The sequence below is a fragment of the Grampus griseus genome, assembly GCF_964374135.1.
Source record: "Grampus griseus genome assembly, chromosome: 19".
In the NCBI taxonomy this organism is placed as follows: domain Eukaryota; kingdom Metazoa; phylum Chordata; class Mammalia; order Artiodactyla; family Delphinidae; genus Grampus; species Grampus griseus.
Window position 1 is genome coordinate 32,008,028 of NC_139013.1, and position 19,178 is coordinate 32,027,205.

The window sequence follows — 19,178 nt, forward strand, 5'->3', positions numbered from 1 at the left end:
GATAAAAAAATAATTTTATTGGGTTAAAACAGCATTTCTCAAACCAGAAGGTGACAACCAGTCACCTGGGGATCTTGTTAAAAGCAGATTCTGATTGGATAGGTATGGGTGGCCTGAGGCTTTGCATGTTCACCCAATTCCCAGGTGATGCCAGTGTCACAGCAAGGAATCAAAATACAATACTAGATTAGGAAGATTCAACATCATAAAAAAGTTAGTTCTGTTTAAGTTGATCTGTGAAATAATAGTATTCCAATTAAAGTAACAAGGAGATTTTTATTAAATTTTATTTATTTATTTTGGCTGCACTGGGTCTTAATTGCAGCATTCCAGATCCTCAGTCATGGCATGCGGGATCTTTTTAAGTCATGGCACACGGGCTTCTTAGCTGCGGCATGCAGACTTCTTGGTTGCGGCACGTGGACTCTCAGTTGCGGCACGCAAACACCTAGTTGCAGAATGCACGCAGGATCTAGTTCCCTGACCAGGGATTGAACCCAGGCCTCCTGCATTGGGAGCGTGGAGTCCTACCCACTGGACCAACAGGGAAGTCCCACAAGGAGATTTTTTTAAAGGCTTAAGTAAACTGACTCAAAAATTCTTTTGGAAGAATAAATAAGAATATCCACAAAATTCTTAATAAGGAGGAGACTAGCCTTACTAGATACTGAAACGTGTTATGAAGTTACAGTATTTAAAACAAGTCCATGAATAGATGGGAAGATAAAAGAAAAAAACGTAAGCCATATGATGAACTCTAATACAGACCATATATGATATGTATATGATCAAGTTTCTGATAGTTTTGATATTGATACATTTAGTTTGTGATAAAGGTGGCATTGCAATGAGAGACAACAGATTATTCAATAAATGATTTGCAATGACTGGGTAGCCATTTAGGAAAAAATTAATTTGGAACTATATGTAATAGCAAAATTAATCCAGGCGTATCAGAGATTTAAATGTTAACAATAAAACCATTAAAGTCCTGAACTTATATAGTGGGAACATTTTTATTGTAATCTTGGAATATGGAAGACTTTTAAAATGTGAAAGCTATAAACCATGAAATCAATAAAGTCAGCTATATAAAAATAAAAAATTTTCTGCATGGCAAAAACCATCATAAGCGAAGCCCAAAGATAAGTAACTGGAAAAATATTGTATTTAATATCAGAAGGAGCTAATTTTCTTAAAAGATAAATGTCTTATAAATTAACAAGAAAAATCTAACAAAAAATAGGAAAAAACTGGGCCAAAGATTTAAACAGAAAAGCTAAAAAATCTCAAACATATGAAAAATGTTCCTCTTTGCTCATAAGGAACAGAAAATAAAAGCTATAATGAGGTACCATTTTCCCTCTGTTAGATTGACAAAGATGAAAAAGTAAGATTGTGTTGCGAGAATGGAGAAAACAGGCAGTCTCAAACATTGCTGCAGAAGTATAATGGGCTTCATCATTATAAGAGAAGGCAAGTTAGCACCATTTACCGTACATACACATATGCTTAGGGCAGGGTTTCTCAACCTAGACCCTACTGACGTTTCGGGTCAGATAATTCTTCGTTGTGGGGGCCATCCTGTGCTTTGCAGGGTGTTTAGCAGCATCCCTGGCCTCCACCTACCCTATGCCAGTAGCACTCCCCTAATTGTGACACACAAAAATGTCTCCAGACATTGCCAGATGTCTCCTGGGGGCAAAATAGCTTCTGGTTGAGAAACACTGCCTTAGAATAAGCAATTTCACTTTCAGTAGCTTATCCTACTGATATATTGTACTTGCATTTTTACAAAATGATGTATACCCAGAAAATTTGTAAGCACAGCACTGCTTGTTGTAATAGCAAGAGATGGAGAAGCTCAGTGACTGTTGGTGGGGACCTGTTAAAGTATAGTACATCCATACAATGGAAAATTATGAAGCTGTTAAAAAGAATGAATAAATTCTTTATGTGTTGATACAGAAGAATCTTCAATATGTATTGAGTGGAAGGAAAAAGTTGGATGAATGAAAGTGAATAGAATTGGCTACTCTTTGGGTCAGAAAGGTAAACATATATGTTTGTATGGATATAGATTTCTAGAAGGATGCATGAAACCTAAAAATAGTGTATGCTTCTTGGAAGGGGACCTGTGTGGCTGGGGATAGGGGTGGGTTGGGAGCTTGTCACTGTGTACTTCTATACCATTTGAATTGAATGTATTGCCTATTCAAAACAATTGTTAAAAGGACAATGCTAATTCAAAAAGCCACTCAGAAGAAAAAGACTAGTTAATTTTACTGTATAATGATTTTTGAAAATGAAATGTAAAAAGACAGAGTCCTCAAACAATTGAATAATCATATGATCCAGCAAGTTGTCTTCCAGGTATATACCCACAACAATTGAAAGCATGAACTTGAACAACAGGTATTTGTATACCCACGTTTGTAGCAGCATTATTTACAATAGCCAAAATGTAGAAGCAACTCAAGTGTCCATCGCCAGATGAGTGAATAACCAAAGTGAGTTGTATATGCATGTAATAGAATATATTGTTTTATTTATATTATTTTAAGGATGAATATTATTCATCCTTAAAAAGGAAAGAAATTTTGACATGCTACAACATGGATGAACCCTGAAGACATTTATGCTAAGTGAAATTAGCCAGTCACAAAAGGACAAATATTGTATGATTCCACTTATATGAGGTACCTAGAGTAGTCACATTCATGGAGACAGAAAATAGAATGGTAGTTGCCAGGGCCTATGGGGAGGGGGTTTGGGGAGTTAGTGTTTAATGGGTACAGAGGTGCAGTTGGGGCAGATGAAAAAATTCTGGAGATGGCTGGTGATAAAGGTTGCAAAACAATGTGAATTGTTCTGTGAATGCCACAGAACTGTACACTTAAAAACGGTTAAAATGGGAAAATTTATGTTATGTGTATTCTGTCAAAAAAAAAAAGGCAGGAAAATGAATTGAAATTGATCTAATCAAAGTATACTTAAATATATAATTTTTCCAAAGCAAAAAAAGCCCCTAAACAATCAAAAGTAAAGCATATTCCTCAATAGAGGAAGGAAGGGAGGAAGGAAGAAAGGAAGGAAGGGAGGGTAAAAGACTGTTTTAGACTTTACTTAATGTTTCTAAACTGGACGAAAATGTCACGATCTGTAAAGAAAAAGAATCTTGTGATTTCACCCACTCCTTTGAAAATGTAAACATTATTTTTAGAACTACATTGAAACTGGGGAGAGATGCCAGGGCCAGTAAGTCCCAGGAGGCTAGAACTGCCAGGGAGCCCCACGTTTAATTGGTCCTTCCCAACCCAGGACCAGGCCAAGGCCATGGCTCTGAACAAACAGCTCCGGAAGCAGCTGTCTGAGTTCCGAGTGCCACAGGTGATGATGTACGTCCGGGAGAAGATCCGAAACAGTGACCTGGAGAAGGCCATCGGGATGTGGGAGAGGAAAGTGGAGATTGCAGAGGTGAGTTACAGGAAGTCCCAAGACCCACGATATCTTATGGCCCTCACATTTTTGTTTAGGATTTTGTTTGCTGAGGTAAGAATACAGGATTTTAGACACGTAATACCTGTGAGAAATCTCAGCCGTTGCTTCGACTCTTACACCAAAATAAAGACGGCTTCTAGTAATGGTGTGTTTTTAGTTGCTTGTTTTCTTATTGATCTCTGGAAGCTTCTGAATCCCTCTCCCAACCATTGATAATTTAGTGATTGCTATTTTATACACAGAGAAGCCAGTTTTTAAAAATTGAGATAATAATGGATTTTTTTTAAGATGTTGGGGGTAGGAGTTTATTAATTAATTAATTTATTTTTGCTGTGTTGGGTCTTGGTTTCTGTGCGAGGGCTTTCTCTAGTTGTGGCAAGCAGGGGCCACTCTTCATCGCGGTGCACGGGCCTCTCACTATCGCGGCCTCTCTTGTTGCGGAGCACAGGCTCCGGACGCGCAGGCTCAGTAGTTGTGGCTCATGGGCCTTAGTTGCTCCATGGCATGTGGGATCCTCCCAGACCAGGGCTCGAACCCGTGTCCCCTGCATGAGCAGGCAGATTCTCAACCACTGCGCCACCAGGGAAGCCCAATAATGGATTTTAATATCACTCAGAACCCGATTCCATGCATTTACATATTTGCCATGGGTTTTTGATGTTGACTAACCCCATAGCCTTTTCATATGGTACAGTGTGCACAGAAGCACCCTTGCCCCTTGTAAGCCATGGAAGAGAAAAAGGAAAAGTGCAAATGATAGGCTGGCATCAAAAAAAAAGGAAAGCACCAAGACTGCCACAGACCAAGTTGCACACTGAGGGCACTTAAGACATCCTTAGGGTAGCTTAAAAACCCAGTCAGGTCACTTGGGAAACTTGGCATTCTCACATCTAGACCCCAGCTCCATTTTCCACAGTGCGTTTACCTGCCCTTCCAGTGGTCACTTGGCAGCAGGAAAGTAAATTAGGATCCATACTTGGGCCCATCACATCTGGGGCTAAGAAGTAGCAAAGAAGTACAGAAGGAAACTGCAACTTCTCACTTTATGGAACAGAGACAAGCTCTAGAAGAGTCTTCTGGATGCCCCAAGGTGGCCTGCGTCCGCCGCACGCATGCAGACACTGCCCCATATACGAGGTCATCCATACCATCACAGGGCTAGATGCGGTAGAATAGGCACAATCCGTTTGTCCCAAATGACCTTCTTCCTCCTCCCCCTTTCTCCCTTTTGCAGATGTCCTTAAAAGGCTACCGCAAGGCTTGGAATAAAATGAAAATCACCAATGAGCAGTTGCAGGCAATTTGCCCCCTGGGAAATAGCCAGAGGGAGGCGACGGCTGCCGACCAAAAAGTGATCCATTAAAGTAATCAGCTCCTCTCTAGTCATGGGGTCCTCTCACTGTTCCCTGTGCTGGCTGGTGTCCCCAATTCTCCAGCCAGGCTGCTGGTCACCTCCCAGGCCACATGGGTCCCCGGGGAGTGTTTTCACAGCCTGACTCCGGGAACCATAAACACTGAAAGAACCACAGGGCACTCTAATGGTTTGACACTTGTTAGCCCACGTTTAGTTCACAAGCACACATGAAAATGACCTTCCTGCATGTGAGAGTGGGACAGAGGAGGGAGACCCCCCCCCCAGTCTGTACTGTGGGCGTGTCCGTGGCAGCCCAGCTGTGCAACTCTCAAAAAGAGACACCAAAGCAGCGTGGTGAATGCCTGGCACTCAGCATTCTGAGCTTACTCTTCCATTTGGAAGGTTAGCTCCTAGACTAAGATACCATTACCAAAGAAAACAAGCACAAAGAAAAATAAGATAATTTCTTGGGGCTGATGTAACCTGTTCTGGCCCAATAGAGACCTGCCCTCCCCAACCTCCCCACCGTTGTCATCATAGTACGTGGGTTGGATGACCACCTCAGACTTGTCTGACTCCCTCAGATTCTTTTCCCTAAAGTCTAGACTCACTGGAGTGCCATTTGCCATTTGTGACCATGAATGCATGGTGGCCCTTTTTTGTCCTTGGAAGTGTGGTTGGGACTGTCCAACCTGGCTCAGCCCAGCATGTTTTTTCTGTGTCACAGCATCACATGATGAGTGGCTGGGGAAAGGAATCAGGTTTTTCCAGTGGTGGAAGGAAGACAGGGGAGGGCTGGTCTTCTTGGTCTTGGATGTGATCCAGTTGCTGTAGTCTTCCACTTTGATGTACAGGAACAGGCCAGGGCATTTCTCACCACCTTGAGACAGGATTCCTCTCAGCACCCACAGATTCAATTCCTTCAGCTCACACATCATTGGGTTTCCTGGGTCCCCCTGTGACAAAGGACAGAAAGCTTCAGGTCTTAGAAAAACTTGTTTTCTTTTTTAATATGTCCCTGTGCAATTTACTATCTTCTAGAAAAGTTTTACACTGGTTCTCACTGGAAATGGGGTAAGTTATAGGATAATATTTCCAATCTAGGCCACCTCCACCACAAATTCCAACAAGATGACCTTTCCTTTCATTATACAAATTATCTGTAGGCTCCTGCAGTTTGCCTGTAGCTTCCTGGATCCCATTTCATTTTCTTGCCCCTTTCCAGTACTTTGAATAAATCCTCCCTCTCTTTTGGTTTCTCACTCCTCAAATGTTATTTTGTTCCTTTCTGGCCTGGAATGCTCCCGTTTTTCCTTCTCTTCCCTATTTTGTTTCCATCCTTCGTTTAAGCTGCTTGCACCTACCCACAGTCCTGCTAGGGTCAGTCAGACTTGCAGGAAGCACACGCTGCCGGGCTGGGTTCACAGCTTTTCCAACCTGGCAGCTGCCTGCCAGTGCACCTCTCAGGAGCAGTCCTCTGGGCCCCGGGAGTTCTGCCACACAGACCTTATCTCCCTTCAGGTGAGTGGGTAGAAGCCCAGCACACTTGGCTGGACATGTGACCCTAACAGGTTAGCTAATTCTCTGAGCTAAAGTGGGGACACGGTTAGTGCCTGTAACACCGGCAGAGCTCCTGGCACAGTGCCTGACATACGGGATGCACTCAGTTAACAATTAGCTGCTATTACCCTGCTGTGCAGAAAAGGCCATCATTTTTAATGTGAAAAACTGAGAAATGTGGGAAAAGCAACAGGACAGCTACTAGGTATAATTTACCTTACCTGTCCTCCACCCTACCCCCCGCCCCCAGGCCTCCTCTTAAAGGAATACCTGCCCCCCAGCACCAGCCTGTGGTCCATCTTGATCCAAGAGGGAGTTTATCATCAAAGGCTGGCCAGCCACCTTTGACCTATGTGACCTGCCAGGCGAGACAGGCTGGGTGATCACAGTTTGCTCTCACTGTGTGGACTGAGGCACGGAGGGAGGGGGCTTGCAGCTGACAATGGGAAACAATCTGAACAGACTCAACAGTGAGAATTCAACAGGCAAAACAGTGGTCACCTCAGCCCCTGCCCATTCCCAGGCCTGGATGTTGGAGCTTTCTTGGGTTCCTACACACATGCAGCCTCTTTCACTAAACCCTCCTTTTTCTGAGGAGGCCACACCAGAACAGAAATGCAGGCAAATGGGAGAAGCAAAGAACACTTCTGCAAGCAGGGCCATGGGAGGCATGCTCTGCAAGGCTGCCATAATGCCCTGGTTGTCCCACAGCTGCACACACACGAGGATGACATTCCAGACTTCGCTCTGTGCTTCTCATTAGATGGAAGGGGGTGCTTGAGTGTGGAACTCTTTGATTTTTTCAGTTTCTCACATTCTACTGTTTGCATCCCATGCTGCCAAACAGCAGAGGGCGGAGATTTCATCCCTGAGCTCTGGCTGGTCCTCCTAGGACTGGTGAACTGGCTCTCATCTGCCCCTCATTGTGTCTTCCTGGGGCCCAGAGGCTCTCTGGCCAAGGATGGAGTGGTCTCCCCGCCGTTCACCAGTCCCACTCCCAATTTGCTTTAACTGTGCTTTTACAGCTTGAGGAAGAAAAAGAATGCCATTCAGGACAAATAGTTTTGACAAATGACTGTGCGGTCAACATCCCTGGCTATTGTGTGGTTTTGCAAGTTGCTGTTCCACTCGGGTGTAGAATAAGCTGCTGTTTCTATTCCCCGTGACGTGTAAGGCCGAGACTTCTGAAGCTCAAGCAACGGAGACAAAAAGCACCAGGCGCTCCAGCCCCACCTCATCTCCCAGGGGAGCGACCCCCTTTCATTGCGTGATCCTCAACCTTGACATCCAGCAAAAGCCCTAACAGTTGTGGGAACAAAGGAGGGGTGAGTTCAGAGCTATTCTACTTTTGCTGGGTTTCTGAGGACCCGTTAGGGCAGACACTGAACCTGGGTAACTTATTCTACATGTGAGAAGTGTGGCTTTGAGGACCTCTGGACACTAGAACACATTTCCTAGGAAGGATCCTAGGTAGACAAGGCAACTTTTTTTTTTTTTTTGCAAGCACAATTCTCTTAAAAAACAAAGGACTGTCTACAGGTGTGCTACAGTTAAAAACCAATCTGACCTTTGTGGGTAGTTTAAAGAGGTGATCATTTAGAGGGTAAGCAGCTTACCATATTCCAGTGAATTTAAGATGCTCTTAAAAGTTAGCATCTTTGAAATGGGATGTGTCTTTTAATCAGTAGATTCCAGAGTTTCAGTGGCAGCATTTTTACTTTCTCAGTGTTACATAAAATAATGGTGCATTCTGCACCTGACAGCATCCTGGATTTGATGAAGTGTGGTACTAGGTTGATGGAGTGGCTGATGGCAGGATTTTGTTAAGTAGCTACGTGTTCTACTGTATTTTAACACATTCTCTAATTTAAGAAGCTTCTACAATCCTCCGCCTGGAAGAGAGCCCAGGACAATGTAGGCACTTGATAAATGTTGAGCCAACTTTAGAAGGGCAAACTTATTTCCTGATGAAAGGCAGTCCCTCATGCTTTTGCAATAAAATGACTTTGAGAAAGAATTGTCCGCACATATGTATTTTTTCCTTTTTCTCTAAAAAACTTTCCCTAGATCCTCTGGGAAAAAAATTTCCCCATCAGGGAATCCTGAAGGTTACTTCGAGAAAAGTGGTTGATCAGTGTCTTGGACAATTTTAGAGTAGAGGAGGGAAACTCTGCCTGGAAATCTGGCAGACCTGAGTTCTCGCCTTTAAGATTTATTAACTCTGTGGCCCTGGTAAGCCACACTTTTTCCAGATACAGATATGAGGGGGCCTGGACAGGTGTTTGTGAATTCTGCACAGTTTCCTGAGGCAGTAGGACAGCCACACCTGGACAGCCCACATTCAGCTAGAGGGCAGGGCTTCTTACAGGGAAAAAGAAACCCAGTAATGGATGAACAATAGCATCAGGCTGGGTTCCAAAGAAGCCGAATACAGCGAGCCCACGCTGTAGGCGTGCTCAGCGTATATCTGCACATGTGGTTTGGACTCACTCTTTCAAACTTTTAGCTAATGAAAAAACATGTGACTTAGCCATGCTTTGTCATGTCACACTGAAAACAGTGACTGGTTAATCCATTCGGCAGATTGTTATTGAGCACTTGCTACCTGCCAAGTGCTGTTCGCCCTGGAGACGTCCATGAATCCCAGGTGACAGTCCCTGCCCTCACGGAGCTCACAATCCAGCGAGGGGGAGTCCTGAGGCTCCCCATGAAGTGACCACTGCTTACTCTCAGCCTGTAGCTTCTGTTCCACCACGTTCTTACCAAGCAGACGGCATCAGTTTCCATCTCTATGTGATTGCCACATCCTGTTTTCTCGATTTTGTTTAAGGGACACAAGTCGATGTCCTTCACGGAGATTTTCCTCAGGATACTCATTGTCATGTGATTTCCTGTCTGGACAACAGAGAGCCCGAGAATTATTCACAAGAAGACGTCCCCCGAGTCAACGCAACTACAACTCACATATCCAGATGGGAGTGAGTAGGAAATGTTCTGATAAACCCCCTTTTCCTCACAGAAATCCGAACCTGTGTCTCAGTTTTTACTGAAAACTACCTTTGCTTTGAACTTGAATGTGAAAATAGGCAGAGAAAATGTTCACATCTACATCTACAGAGAATGAATGCATTTCCTTGTTTGTTTCCCAAAAATAAAAGAAAACAAGGATGGCTCATACAAGAGGACTGTCAGCTCTGGTTCAGGGAATAATGTCCCCTGGCCCTTCGGTAACCTTGCACTCATTTCAGGCTGCTTGCTGCCCAAGTACTTCCAATTTTGGTGTAGGAATAGAAGAAAAAGGACCAGACGTAAGAATGGCCTCAAGAGGGCAAGCGCTGGGAATCTTGACGGATTAACTGAGGGTTCCAGCCCAACTCTAGAACCTCAGGCCACCTGAGTTATTGAGCTAAGCCCTAGAATGGTTCATCCCAGTCACCCCCACTGCTAGCACACACACAGCCTCCTCTAGGAGAAGAAAGGCATTAACTGCAGATGTGGGATTCCATCCTGCCACCCAGCAGTTCTGCAAGGCTGGTAGCATATGCAGCTTTCTGCCGAGGAAGCAGATGGGCTGGACCAGGTTGTTGAACTGCATCGCCGTGTCTGTCTTCAGGAGGGCTATGTTATTTTTCATTGTTTTATTATCAAAGTCCTCATGGACGATGATGGTGTTCACTGGATATTCTTTGTGAGCGATCAGTTTTGCATCCATCTTAGCTATACCAACTATAGCAACAGCGTCCTTCCTGGAGAGAGAGCAAGGTAATCTTGAGAAGCCAAGAAAGTTTTCCAGAAATAAGACTTGTGTCTACAGTGTGGAAGCATACTCCATATCCTAGGGAAAACTCAATACAGAATGCTCAACACTGAGACATACCCTTGTCAGCTCCCAGCCGGAAACAGATGGCACACTCAAATAAGGTAAACTGAGGAAAGTTTAATAAAGGGACTCTTTACAAAGGTCTCGCAGGACGTAGGGAAATCACAGAGACTAGTGCAGTATGCTGGGTTCCGGGTGGCATATGCAGCCTTCTGCTGAGGTAACAACAGGGTGTTGGTGGGAGGGAGTGGTCAGACAGAGCCATGGGGAGTGGGTCCCTTGGCTGGAGGAGGCATCCAGTCTGCAGTACCTGTCAGGGGAATACCTGACCTCACTTCCTTCCTCCCTCTGATCTCTTCCCAGTGCTCCCTTTGGCCAAACCCAACTGGAGCCCAGAAGGCAAGAGCGCCCATTGGTGTAACCCACACAGGTCAGCCTCCTGGCACCCAGCAGAATGGAAAAGAGTAGAGAGTGGGTCTGGAGGGGCAAATGGGAGAGATCCAGCATGGCTAGTAAAGTTGCTGGACTTCAGTGACAAAGAAGGAATCCTTGGGCATCCACACAAAACAGATTAAGTCATCTTAAGTTTGTCCTCTGATTTATTGTCTAAGCTGGGGGACTTGTGGGAGTGAAAGGGGATGCTAACAATAGGATAACAGGTGTAAACCAGGCCTCTCCCGGGGAATACTGGGATGTGTGATCTCCCACCTACAGAGGAAAAAATCAGAATGGCTTCAGACTTCTCCACAGCAAGATTTAATACCAGAAGCTGAGGTGCGGTGGGGGTGAGAATGCCTGTTAAGTCTTCAAACGGAAGCAGGGCAGCACAACATTTCTGAATATGTAAAACTCGAGGAAATATGGTTCTTGGGAGCCCTTTAAGAAACTACTTGGAGGGACTTCCCTGGCAGTCCAGTAGTTAGGACTCTGCACTTCCACTGCAGGGGGCACACGTTCAATTCCTGGTCAGGGAACTAAGATCCCACATGCTGTGCAACGTGGCCAAAAAAAAAAAAACTACTTGAAGACAAATTTTAACCAATTCTAGTGTTGAATGGAAAAAATCCAGCAAAGTGATGGTCAGTAAGTGTGGAATTCGTTATAATATGGGTCTAAAATTAAAACAAAAGAGAAACTTTTAAAGTTATAGATAGGAGTAGTGATGTAAACCAGCAGAGGTAGGTATATACACCAATTTTCTCATCTTTTATGGAAGTCTAAACTATTATTTATTTATAGCTAATATATGAAATAACAGGGGTGTACAAATATATATATATATATGAATCAAGGTAAACATTAAAGTACATAAGCTATTAAAATTGTGTGGTCATGAAGAATGAGGGAAGAAGTGAAAAGACAGGAATTCTGGCATCAGCCACAGTAGAATCTATAGAGGACTATCCAGAGAGAAACAAGATTTGTGTGTCTTCCATGAAATTATAATTCTAAGATGACCAGGAGAACACAACTTCAAACTTTCCAAATTTGTCAGAAGAGACATACAAAACAAAGCCATATAATGAAGAGAAAAACAGCAAGCAATAAAAAAAGAAGAGTCCAAAATAAAAACAAAAAGCAGGAGCTTCATTCTGAACACCAGAGCAGAAGAGCATGCAACAAGACAAAGAAAGGCCTTTCATGATGATAAGGAATTCAGTCTGCAGTGAAGAGTTCACTTATAAATATCTGCAGCAAGTGATACAATGTTCATGAATTAAATTCCAGGAAATAGGAGGAGGAAAAGCCAGAAATTTGTAATTCACCTCAGTCAGCCTAGGATAGATCAAGTAGACTCCCTGCCCTAATTTTATATATTAAATTGTACTCCAAGGACAGAAAATGAGCTCTTTAATTTACCTGTGGAAAATATTCATACAGACCACATAGTAGACCCCAAAGATAACATCAGCAAATTCCTTAATAGATCACCATGCAGTCTAACTCAAACTTAAATCATGTTAAAATACAAAACAAAACACCCTATTACCTGGATATTTTTAAATGGTCTTTAATAAAACCCAGAGTCAGAGAGGAAATCAAAACCAAAACAGCAGACCAGATAGAAAATAGCAATAATGAAAACACTACATAGACAACGGAACCTCTCTGGAGGGCTGGTTGGCAACAGCTATCAAGATTTAGTCCAGTTTTTCCACTCTTAGGTTATTCGTGCAACAGTATACTTCCATGTATGTGAAATAATGTGTGTCCAAGTATATCTACTGCAGCATTTTTTGCTACTAGTGAAAGATTGGAAACAACCCAAATTTCCATTATTAGAGGACCGTGTAGTTATGGTACATCCATATGGGATACTGGGCAGCTAACTGATGCATATAATGAGGTAACTTTCTATGTATCGATAAGAAAGGATCACCCAACATTCATGACAGAGTGAAAAAAGCTAAGAGTGGAATAATGTATATGGTGTGTTACTAATTGTGTTGGTGGGTGTTATGGATTGAATTGTGTCCCCCCATATTCATAGGTGAAGCCCTAACCCCCAGTGTGAATGTGTTGGGAGATAGGGCCTTAAAGGAGGTAATTAAGGTTAAATGAGTCCATAGGGTGGGGCCCTAATCCAACAGGACTGGTGTCCTTATAAGAAGAAGAGACAGCAAGAATGTGTGCACACAGAGGAAAGGCCATAGGAGAACACAAGGAGAAGGTGGCCGTCCACACGCCAAGGAGTGTCCTTGGGAGAAACCAACCCTGCTGACACCTTGATCTTGGACTTCCAGGCCTCTGAAACGGTAAGAAATAAATTTCTATTGTCTAAGCCACCCTGTCTGTAGTATTTCATTGTGGCAGCCCCAGCAGATTAATACAGGGGAGAAAGAAAATTCTCTCTCTGTCAATAGATATGAGTCAATATAGATAGACCTATAGGTATGTAGATATCCATGAGTGCATGGAGTGTTTCAGGAAGAACACCCAAGAAACTGGTGACAGAAATGGCTCAAGGGAGGGAAATGATGACTGAAGGGCAGGGAAGGGGAGGAGCTGATTTTCATTATACACCCTTTGATTCCTCATGAACATCACAGTATTACATGTATTTTCATTTAAATACATGTATTTTTAATTAAAAAATACAAATCATATGTTAAAAAATTCAGCAATTGTACAATATCTCATCAAGGGTTTACACTATAATGTATTTGGCCAGTTATAGTAATTATATTCTCTCTCCCCACACTCTATATGTGTATATATAATATATAATGTATAAATAGTATATAATATATAGTATATATACTATAAATTATATAATATACTATATATTTATAAATTATAATTGTAATATATATAGTATGTATACTATATATATTATATACTGTATAATATATACTATATATAGTATATATCACATACAATATATATCTATATAATATATTGAATAGATGGATCTATATGTAATTGTATATAGAAGTTATATACTGTGTATCATATATAATATATTATAAACTATAAAATAGTAACTATATCATAATTTACTTATCCATGATAATCAGACATTACACTTCCAGTGTTTTGTGTGTAATTAATCATCCTATGAACAACTTGTGCATAAAACTTTTCCAGTGGTTGAAATTATTTCCTTAATGTTGATACCCAAAAGTGAAATCATTGGGTCAGAAAGTGAGACGTTTTATCAAAAAAAGTTATTCCTTTAATAGCATGTATAGGCTTTTTTTCTTTTTCTGGTTTAAGAAAATGCTCATTTACTGTAAAAAATTTGGAGAATACAGAGAAGTTCAAAGAAGAAAACAAATCACATGCATTCTGAGCACCCAGAGATGGGCACTCTTCAAGTGTTTGCGGATTTCCTTCAAGTCTTTTCTCTACGTGCATGTGTTTGTGGCAGTCACATTGTTAAGGCCTGAGGTAAGTGTGTTAAGGTAAGGGCTCCTATCAATTCAGTTAAACAAGATAAGCAATAGGAACCTCTAGTATCAAGAGTCAGTGCCTCTCCAATAAAGATGTTTTAAAAAAATTTTTTTTAAAGTGTCTAAAAATAAAAGTCAGTGCCTTTGTGATTGTAATAAAATGGGAACAAATATCCTTCCTGTAGAAGATGGAGAAACAATCGTTTCACTTTGCAGTTGTGCAGCTGGCAGTCCTCACAGCAGAGGAGACACAGACTGCGCCAACCTTGGCAACTGGTGACTTCAGGAGCCCCAAACTCACAGTGAGCACTGCGCTGGTAAAAAGCCCTGTTGCCCTGTCACTGGGCATCCACCTTCCAGGCCTCCCCAAGCTGAGCAGGAAACAGAGCCCCCCCACTCCGCCTCGGTGGGCTGTGTAGACTCCAAAGGAGGGGTACTGGCCTGTTTTGAAAGGCGGATGCGATGCTGAGGATCCAGAACTCACTGAGGATGCTGCCGAAAGCCAGGTGGGTGTACTGGACATCCTGCAGCGACACCACCCATGGGAACTCCTCGTCTTCGACCAAACCCTCCTCGGAAGTTTCCACGGTGTTGCTTTTCTGGATGCCGCAAGCTGCAGGGGGTTGTGCAGGGGCCTCACTGCTGGGGCAAAGAGCTGGAGGCCTGGGGCTGCCGCCACCGCACCAGACCCCAGGACCCGCTCGCACTTCCGCTGGTTCCCCACTTTTTCTGGCTCTCTGTCCTGGTCACCACTAACTCTACCACCCACATTTATTTTCCTAGTGGGTCTTCTTCCCCATAAAAGGCCCTTGGTGGGTCTCCCTCCCTAGTCCACGTGCCCTGTCCCGATGAGTCCCCGTGCCTGGCCTCCTTAGTGGACCAGGGGTGCCCATCTCATCCTCGCCTATGCAGAGTGGAGTATAGGGATTCTCAAGCTGACTGAACATTTCATCCGCCTGCTGCCCGGCCCCTCCCAGACCCCTGGAGATGAGGCCTGGGCATTAATGTTTTCCAAAAGCTCCCCAGGGTATATTCGAATGTGTACTTGGGGTTGAGAACCACTAGTGTTTCAGGAAGTCCCTGGACACAGTGTCCCAAGTGCAGTTGGCCCCTATGTGTTGAGACCTGGGGAGAGCCACTCCTCTGTCTGGGCCTCAGTTTCCTTTTATGAGAGGTAGGGTAACACACGCCTCTCACAAGAGGAGAGTTGTGTCCCCATGACTGATAATGCTAACCCCAGGGGACAATTCCATCTTTTCCCCATGTAAACCACTGCTCTGGTAGCCACTGCATGAGTACCCAGTGCTTTTTTTCTAAATCGGTGGCCCTGGGTTCTGTGTGTCACATGGTGGGTAGCACCAGCTGAAAAAGTCAGGTCATTGGTGGCTTCTTTTTCAGCCATTCATCCAACCGCACACGCAGCCCTGCTGAGTTAGGGGCTGGGCTGGCAGGGAAGGATTTCGGGATCCTGTCCCCGCCCCAGGGGAGGTCACAGTGCACAAGGGAGACAGACACATTGGAGAGTGGTAACATTCAGAGAGACTTGTGACACAAGGGACAGTGCCCCGAGTATACAGAGGAGGGGGCATGGATTCTGCCCAGAACATGAAGTCTGGGAGGGCTTCCCCCAGGAGGTGACCTCTGAGGTGAACATCAATGACAGAGAGTTTCCAAACCATGACGCTGAAGTTGACTGAACATTCAGTATAGTCATTAAAAGACCACAGCAGACCTCCATTCTAGGGCGTCATGTGATCAAACATCTCTATGAGTTGACACTTGGAGTCTTTGCTGAAACAGTGACAAGAGCTGGTTGTTAGCAAGATGATGTCTGTAAGGTCACCAAGTGCTTCAGGATCACCAGAGACAAGAATTCCGTTTTTTTTCCACAGGACATTGGCAATCTGTAGTGAACGAGGCACTAACCAACTCTTCCTAACGCACGAAGAACCTACAGGTTTGTGATGACTTTTGCTTTTTCAAAGCTCTAGCTGGCTGATTCATTCGTCCTTATAAAACTCTTGAACAGCCAGGATATAATGAGGAAATCTGCCTCAGAGATGAAATGGTTGCCCTGGGTCCCTTGCCTGAGGCTTTTTAAGAGAGGAGAGAGGCCCTGTCTGTGTTTTGTCTCCTTGGGCTGCAAGGAGATAGAGGAGGCCTGGAAGGTGGGACGGTCCTCTTGGCGTGTGTATGTGTGTGTGTGCGTGCACGGGAAGCCTCTCCTGTCCCCCATCTAACTCCAGGAAGACAGGAGAGAGCCAGCTGGGGTGGCAGAAGGTGGGGCAGAGCCTGCTTTAGTCAGGTGCCCCACTCCGTCTCCCCTTTCCAGGCCGGAATTTTAGTCCTGGGCAAGCTGGGGGTCGGGGAGGGGACTGCAGCTGCCACTTCTGCCAACTGAGGCCAGGCAGCCTCTCAGACACCTCCCTATTCCCGGGCCGGGCCCTGCAACTGGGGGTCAGTTTAGAGGTAACAATAAGGTTTAAGGATAAAGGGTTTCATCGGAACAATACTGAAGTAGAAACACAGGGAAGGCCCGGTTGCCAAGTGCATAAGACGCACCTCGGGCCCCCACCCCGGCTCAGGAAGGATGTCTGCCACCTGACGGAGCGCAGGGAACGTGCCTCCGGAAGAGCAGGGCAGGGCTGTGAGTGGGGAGGCAGGCCTCACGCCAACCCGCTCTGCGCAGGGACCTCTCCATAGCCTAAGGCTTGTCTCCCTAACCGTACTCTCACCAAGGACTAGGCCTGACATCAGGCTGCTGAAGCCGCAGTTTCCTACATCCACGCCACACGTCCCACTCTGTCCCTGGTTCCCACCACCAACGCAAGCTGCCCAGAGCAAAATGCCATGAATCACCTACCCCCTGAGTCCCTCCCTGGACATTAAGTACCATTTTCTCTTCCGGGATGATTCCCCCTGCCATGTCACACAATCAGCTAAAGTTGGGAAGGAAGAGAGAAGCACACTCACTGGCAGAAGCATGGGAGACGTAGAACAGCACCAAGAGCGTCCGTCTCATCACTTCCATCCCCAGAGAGAGCCGCAGCAGACACCATGGGCAGCTGTGAACACAGAACAGCCAAACGCATGGGCTTTTCCTCTCCTCCCCAAGGTGGTGATTTTCCCCCAGCGTCAGAGTCCCTGCCTCTATTCCTTTCCACTGACAAAACTTCCAAGACATGGGAAACATCCCTATTTTTTGGGTCCGTGCCGTAAAGAGGCAGGAGCCAGCTGCCCAGCCCCGCTCTTCAGCCGGCGACGCGTAAGACGGCCCAGCAAGAGAAGGTGGCCATGCCGGTCAGTTTTCTCCACAATCCGCAATCCAGGGCCTCCGGCTTTCCCACAGAGCTGGGTCTCAGAAAAGGGTCATCTTTCTTTTTTCTTTTTTCTTTTTTTTTTGCGGTACGCGGGCCTCTCACTGCCGCGGCCTCTCCCGTTGCAGAGCACAGGCTCCGGACGCGCAGGCTCGGCGACCATGGCTCACGGGCCCAGCCGCTCCGCGGCAGGTGGGATCCTCCCAGACCGGGGCACGAACCCGTGTCCCCTGCATTGGCAGGCAGACTCTCAACCACTGCGCCACCAGGGAAGCCCAGGGTCATCTTTTGACGCGTGGAATTCAACCCTAGCCTTAACTCTGTAGCTGTAAAATGCTGCTGACAGCAAAAAGCAGGTGTTCCGTGAAAGCCTACCCTGATTTTGCCCCTCCTACTAAACTCTACTGGAATTTCTTCTAATTGGTGACAGCTCATCCTTTTACATAGTAACTGCCCCAGCATGTCACTCAGTTCATTCACACAATCACCCCGTGAGGTGGACACTATCATCATTCCCATTTTACAGATTCAGAAACTGATACTCAGAGACATTGAGAATCCCACCCAAGGTCACACAGCTGCCAAGTGGTGGAGCTGGAATTCAAAGCCCAGGCGTGCTCCTCCATCAGCCCCACCACCAGACCTACCCTCACCTCAGACAATGCACAAGAGCCCAAGGAACCCGTGCATGCCGTCCTCAGTCACCATGTTCTGCTCATGACACCAAGTGTTTCTTGTCGTCAGAATGGTTCTCAGAGTTCTTCCGTGAACTGCTCCTGCTAAAGGAGAAATGAACTCACCCTGACCTTACACCGCAGAGCTCAACAGAGGGATTCCTGCTACCACATTGGGAAGAATGTTCCATTGTGGCATCATAGTTACCATGGTGTCACCAAGCAAACGTCTGGACATGGGGACGCAGGAGGAGCCGGGATGAAAAGCCTGCCTGTTTCCTAAACTTGGCAGGGCTATTCTGGAAGCCAGCCTCTCCCCAAGTCTGGCTGAGATGGCATCCCTTTCGCTGGATCACAGAGTCCGGTCCAGTCGTGGCTGTGGTCTGTCTGCCTCCTCAGAACCTGCCCTGTGTCTACATGAGTCTGTCTGACTGGATGGAGGAAGCCCACGACTTGGGTGGGTTTGGTTTTTCCAATCCCTGACAACATTTCTTACACTCCCTCTGTGGTTTCCTGGAGGCTCAGCCCAGTTTTCTTTAGCTCCCACGGCTTGTGGGTCCACGTGGAGCTACCAGAAGGGCCCTGCCAGACCACCGGGCCAGATGGATCTGCACTCTGGCCGCTACGAACAGCTCTGGCTTCAGCACAAATGCCAGGACTTTAGGAAAGTGTCGAGAACGTTGTGGTGAGATGTAACTCCATGGAACCAGAGGGCTCGCAGGCTGCTGGCGCAGGTGCGTAAATGGCACTCATTGGACAGACAGATGAATGGCTGATGGGGAAAGGATGGCTGGATAGAGAGCGAAGCCTGACTAGAGAGGAGCCACTATCTCCTTCCCCTCACGGTTTCCCTGACACCCATCCCATGTGTGCCTCGCCAGCCTCTATCACCTCCAGCACCGAGCAGGGCTTAGCTTCTGCTGGGAGAATGGAATCGGTAAGATTTTTGGCAGTGGGAGAGGTGGGAGCTGTTGATACTTGAGTATGCTCCACATTGCAGGTCTCAGAGAGCTTTCACATTTTCTCATTCAGGATTCACAATCACCGTGCCAGGATGAG

At 45.4% G+C, this 19,178-nt stretch overlaps 2 protein-coding genes across 2 annotated transcripts in view; one reads left to right on the forward strand and one right to left on the reverse strand.

Annotated features, from left to right (window-relative positions):
* CFAP263 (cilia and flagella associated protein 263) overlaps positions 1 to 4,864 on the forward strand; it is a gene marked incomplete at both ends in the record, with an annotated part of 30,381 nt that extends 25,517 nt beyond the window's left edge. Inside the window, 2 exons of the mRNA XM_082677382.1 lie at positions 3,322 to 3,477; positions 4,736 to 4,864. Of these exons, the coding sequence (XP_082533508.1) occupies positions 3,322 to 3,477; positions 4,736 to 4,864 (285 nt within the window). The remainder of the gene's footprint in view (positions 1 to 3,321; positions 3,478 to 4,735) is intronic.
* A 206-nt stretch (positions 4,865 to 5,070) lies between these two features.
* Positions 5,071 to 17,159, reverse strand: PRSS54 (serine protease 54; the record flags this gene model as incomplete). The annotated part of the gene is made up of 6 exons (XM_082677816.1): positions 5,071 to 5,097; positions 5,581 to 5,811; positions 9,179 to 9,310; positions 9,903 to 10,157; positions 14,566 to 14,741; positions 17,102 to 17,159. The coding sequence occupies 6 exons, from the start codon at positions 17,157 to 17,159 to the stop codon at positions 5,071 to 5,073; spliced, it is 879 nt and encodes a 292-aa protein (XP_082533942.1).
* Between the last annotated feature and the right edge of the window lie 2,019 nt (positions 17,160 to 19,178).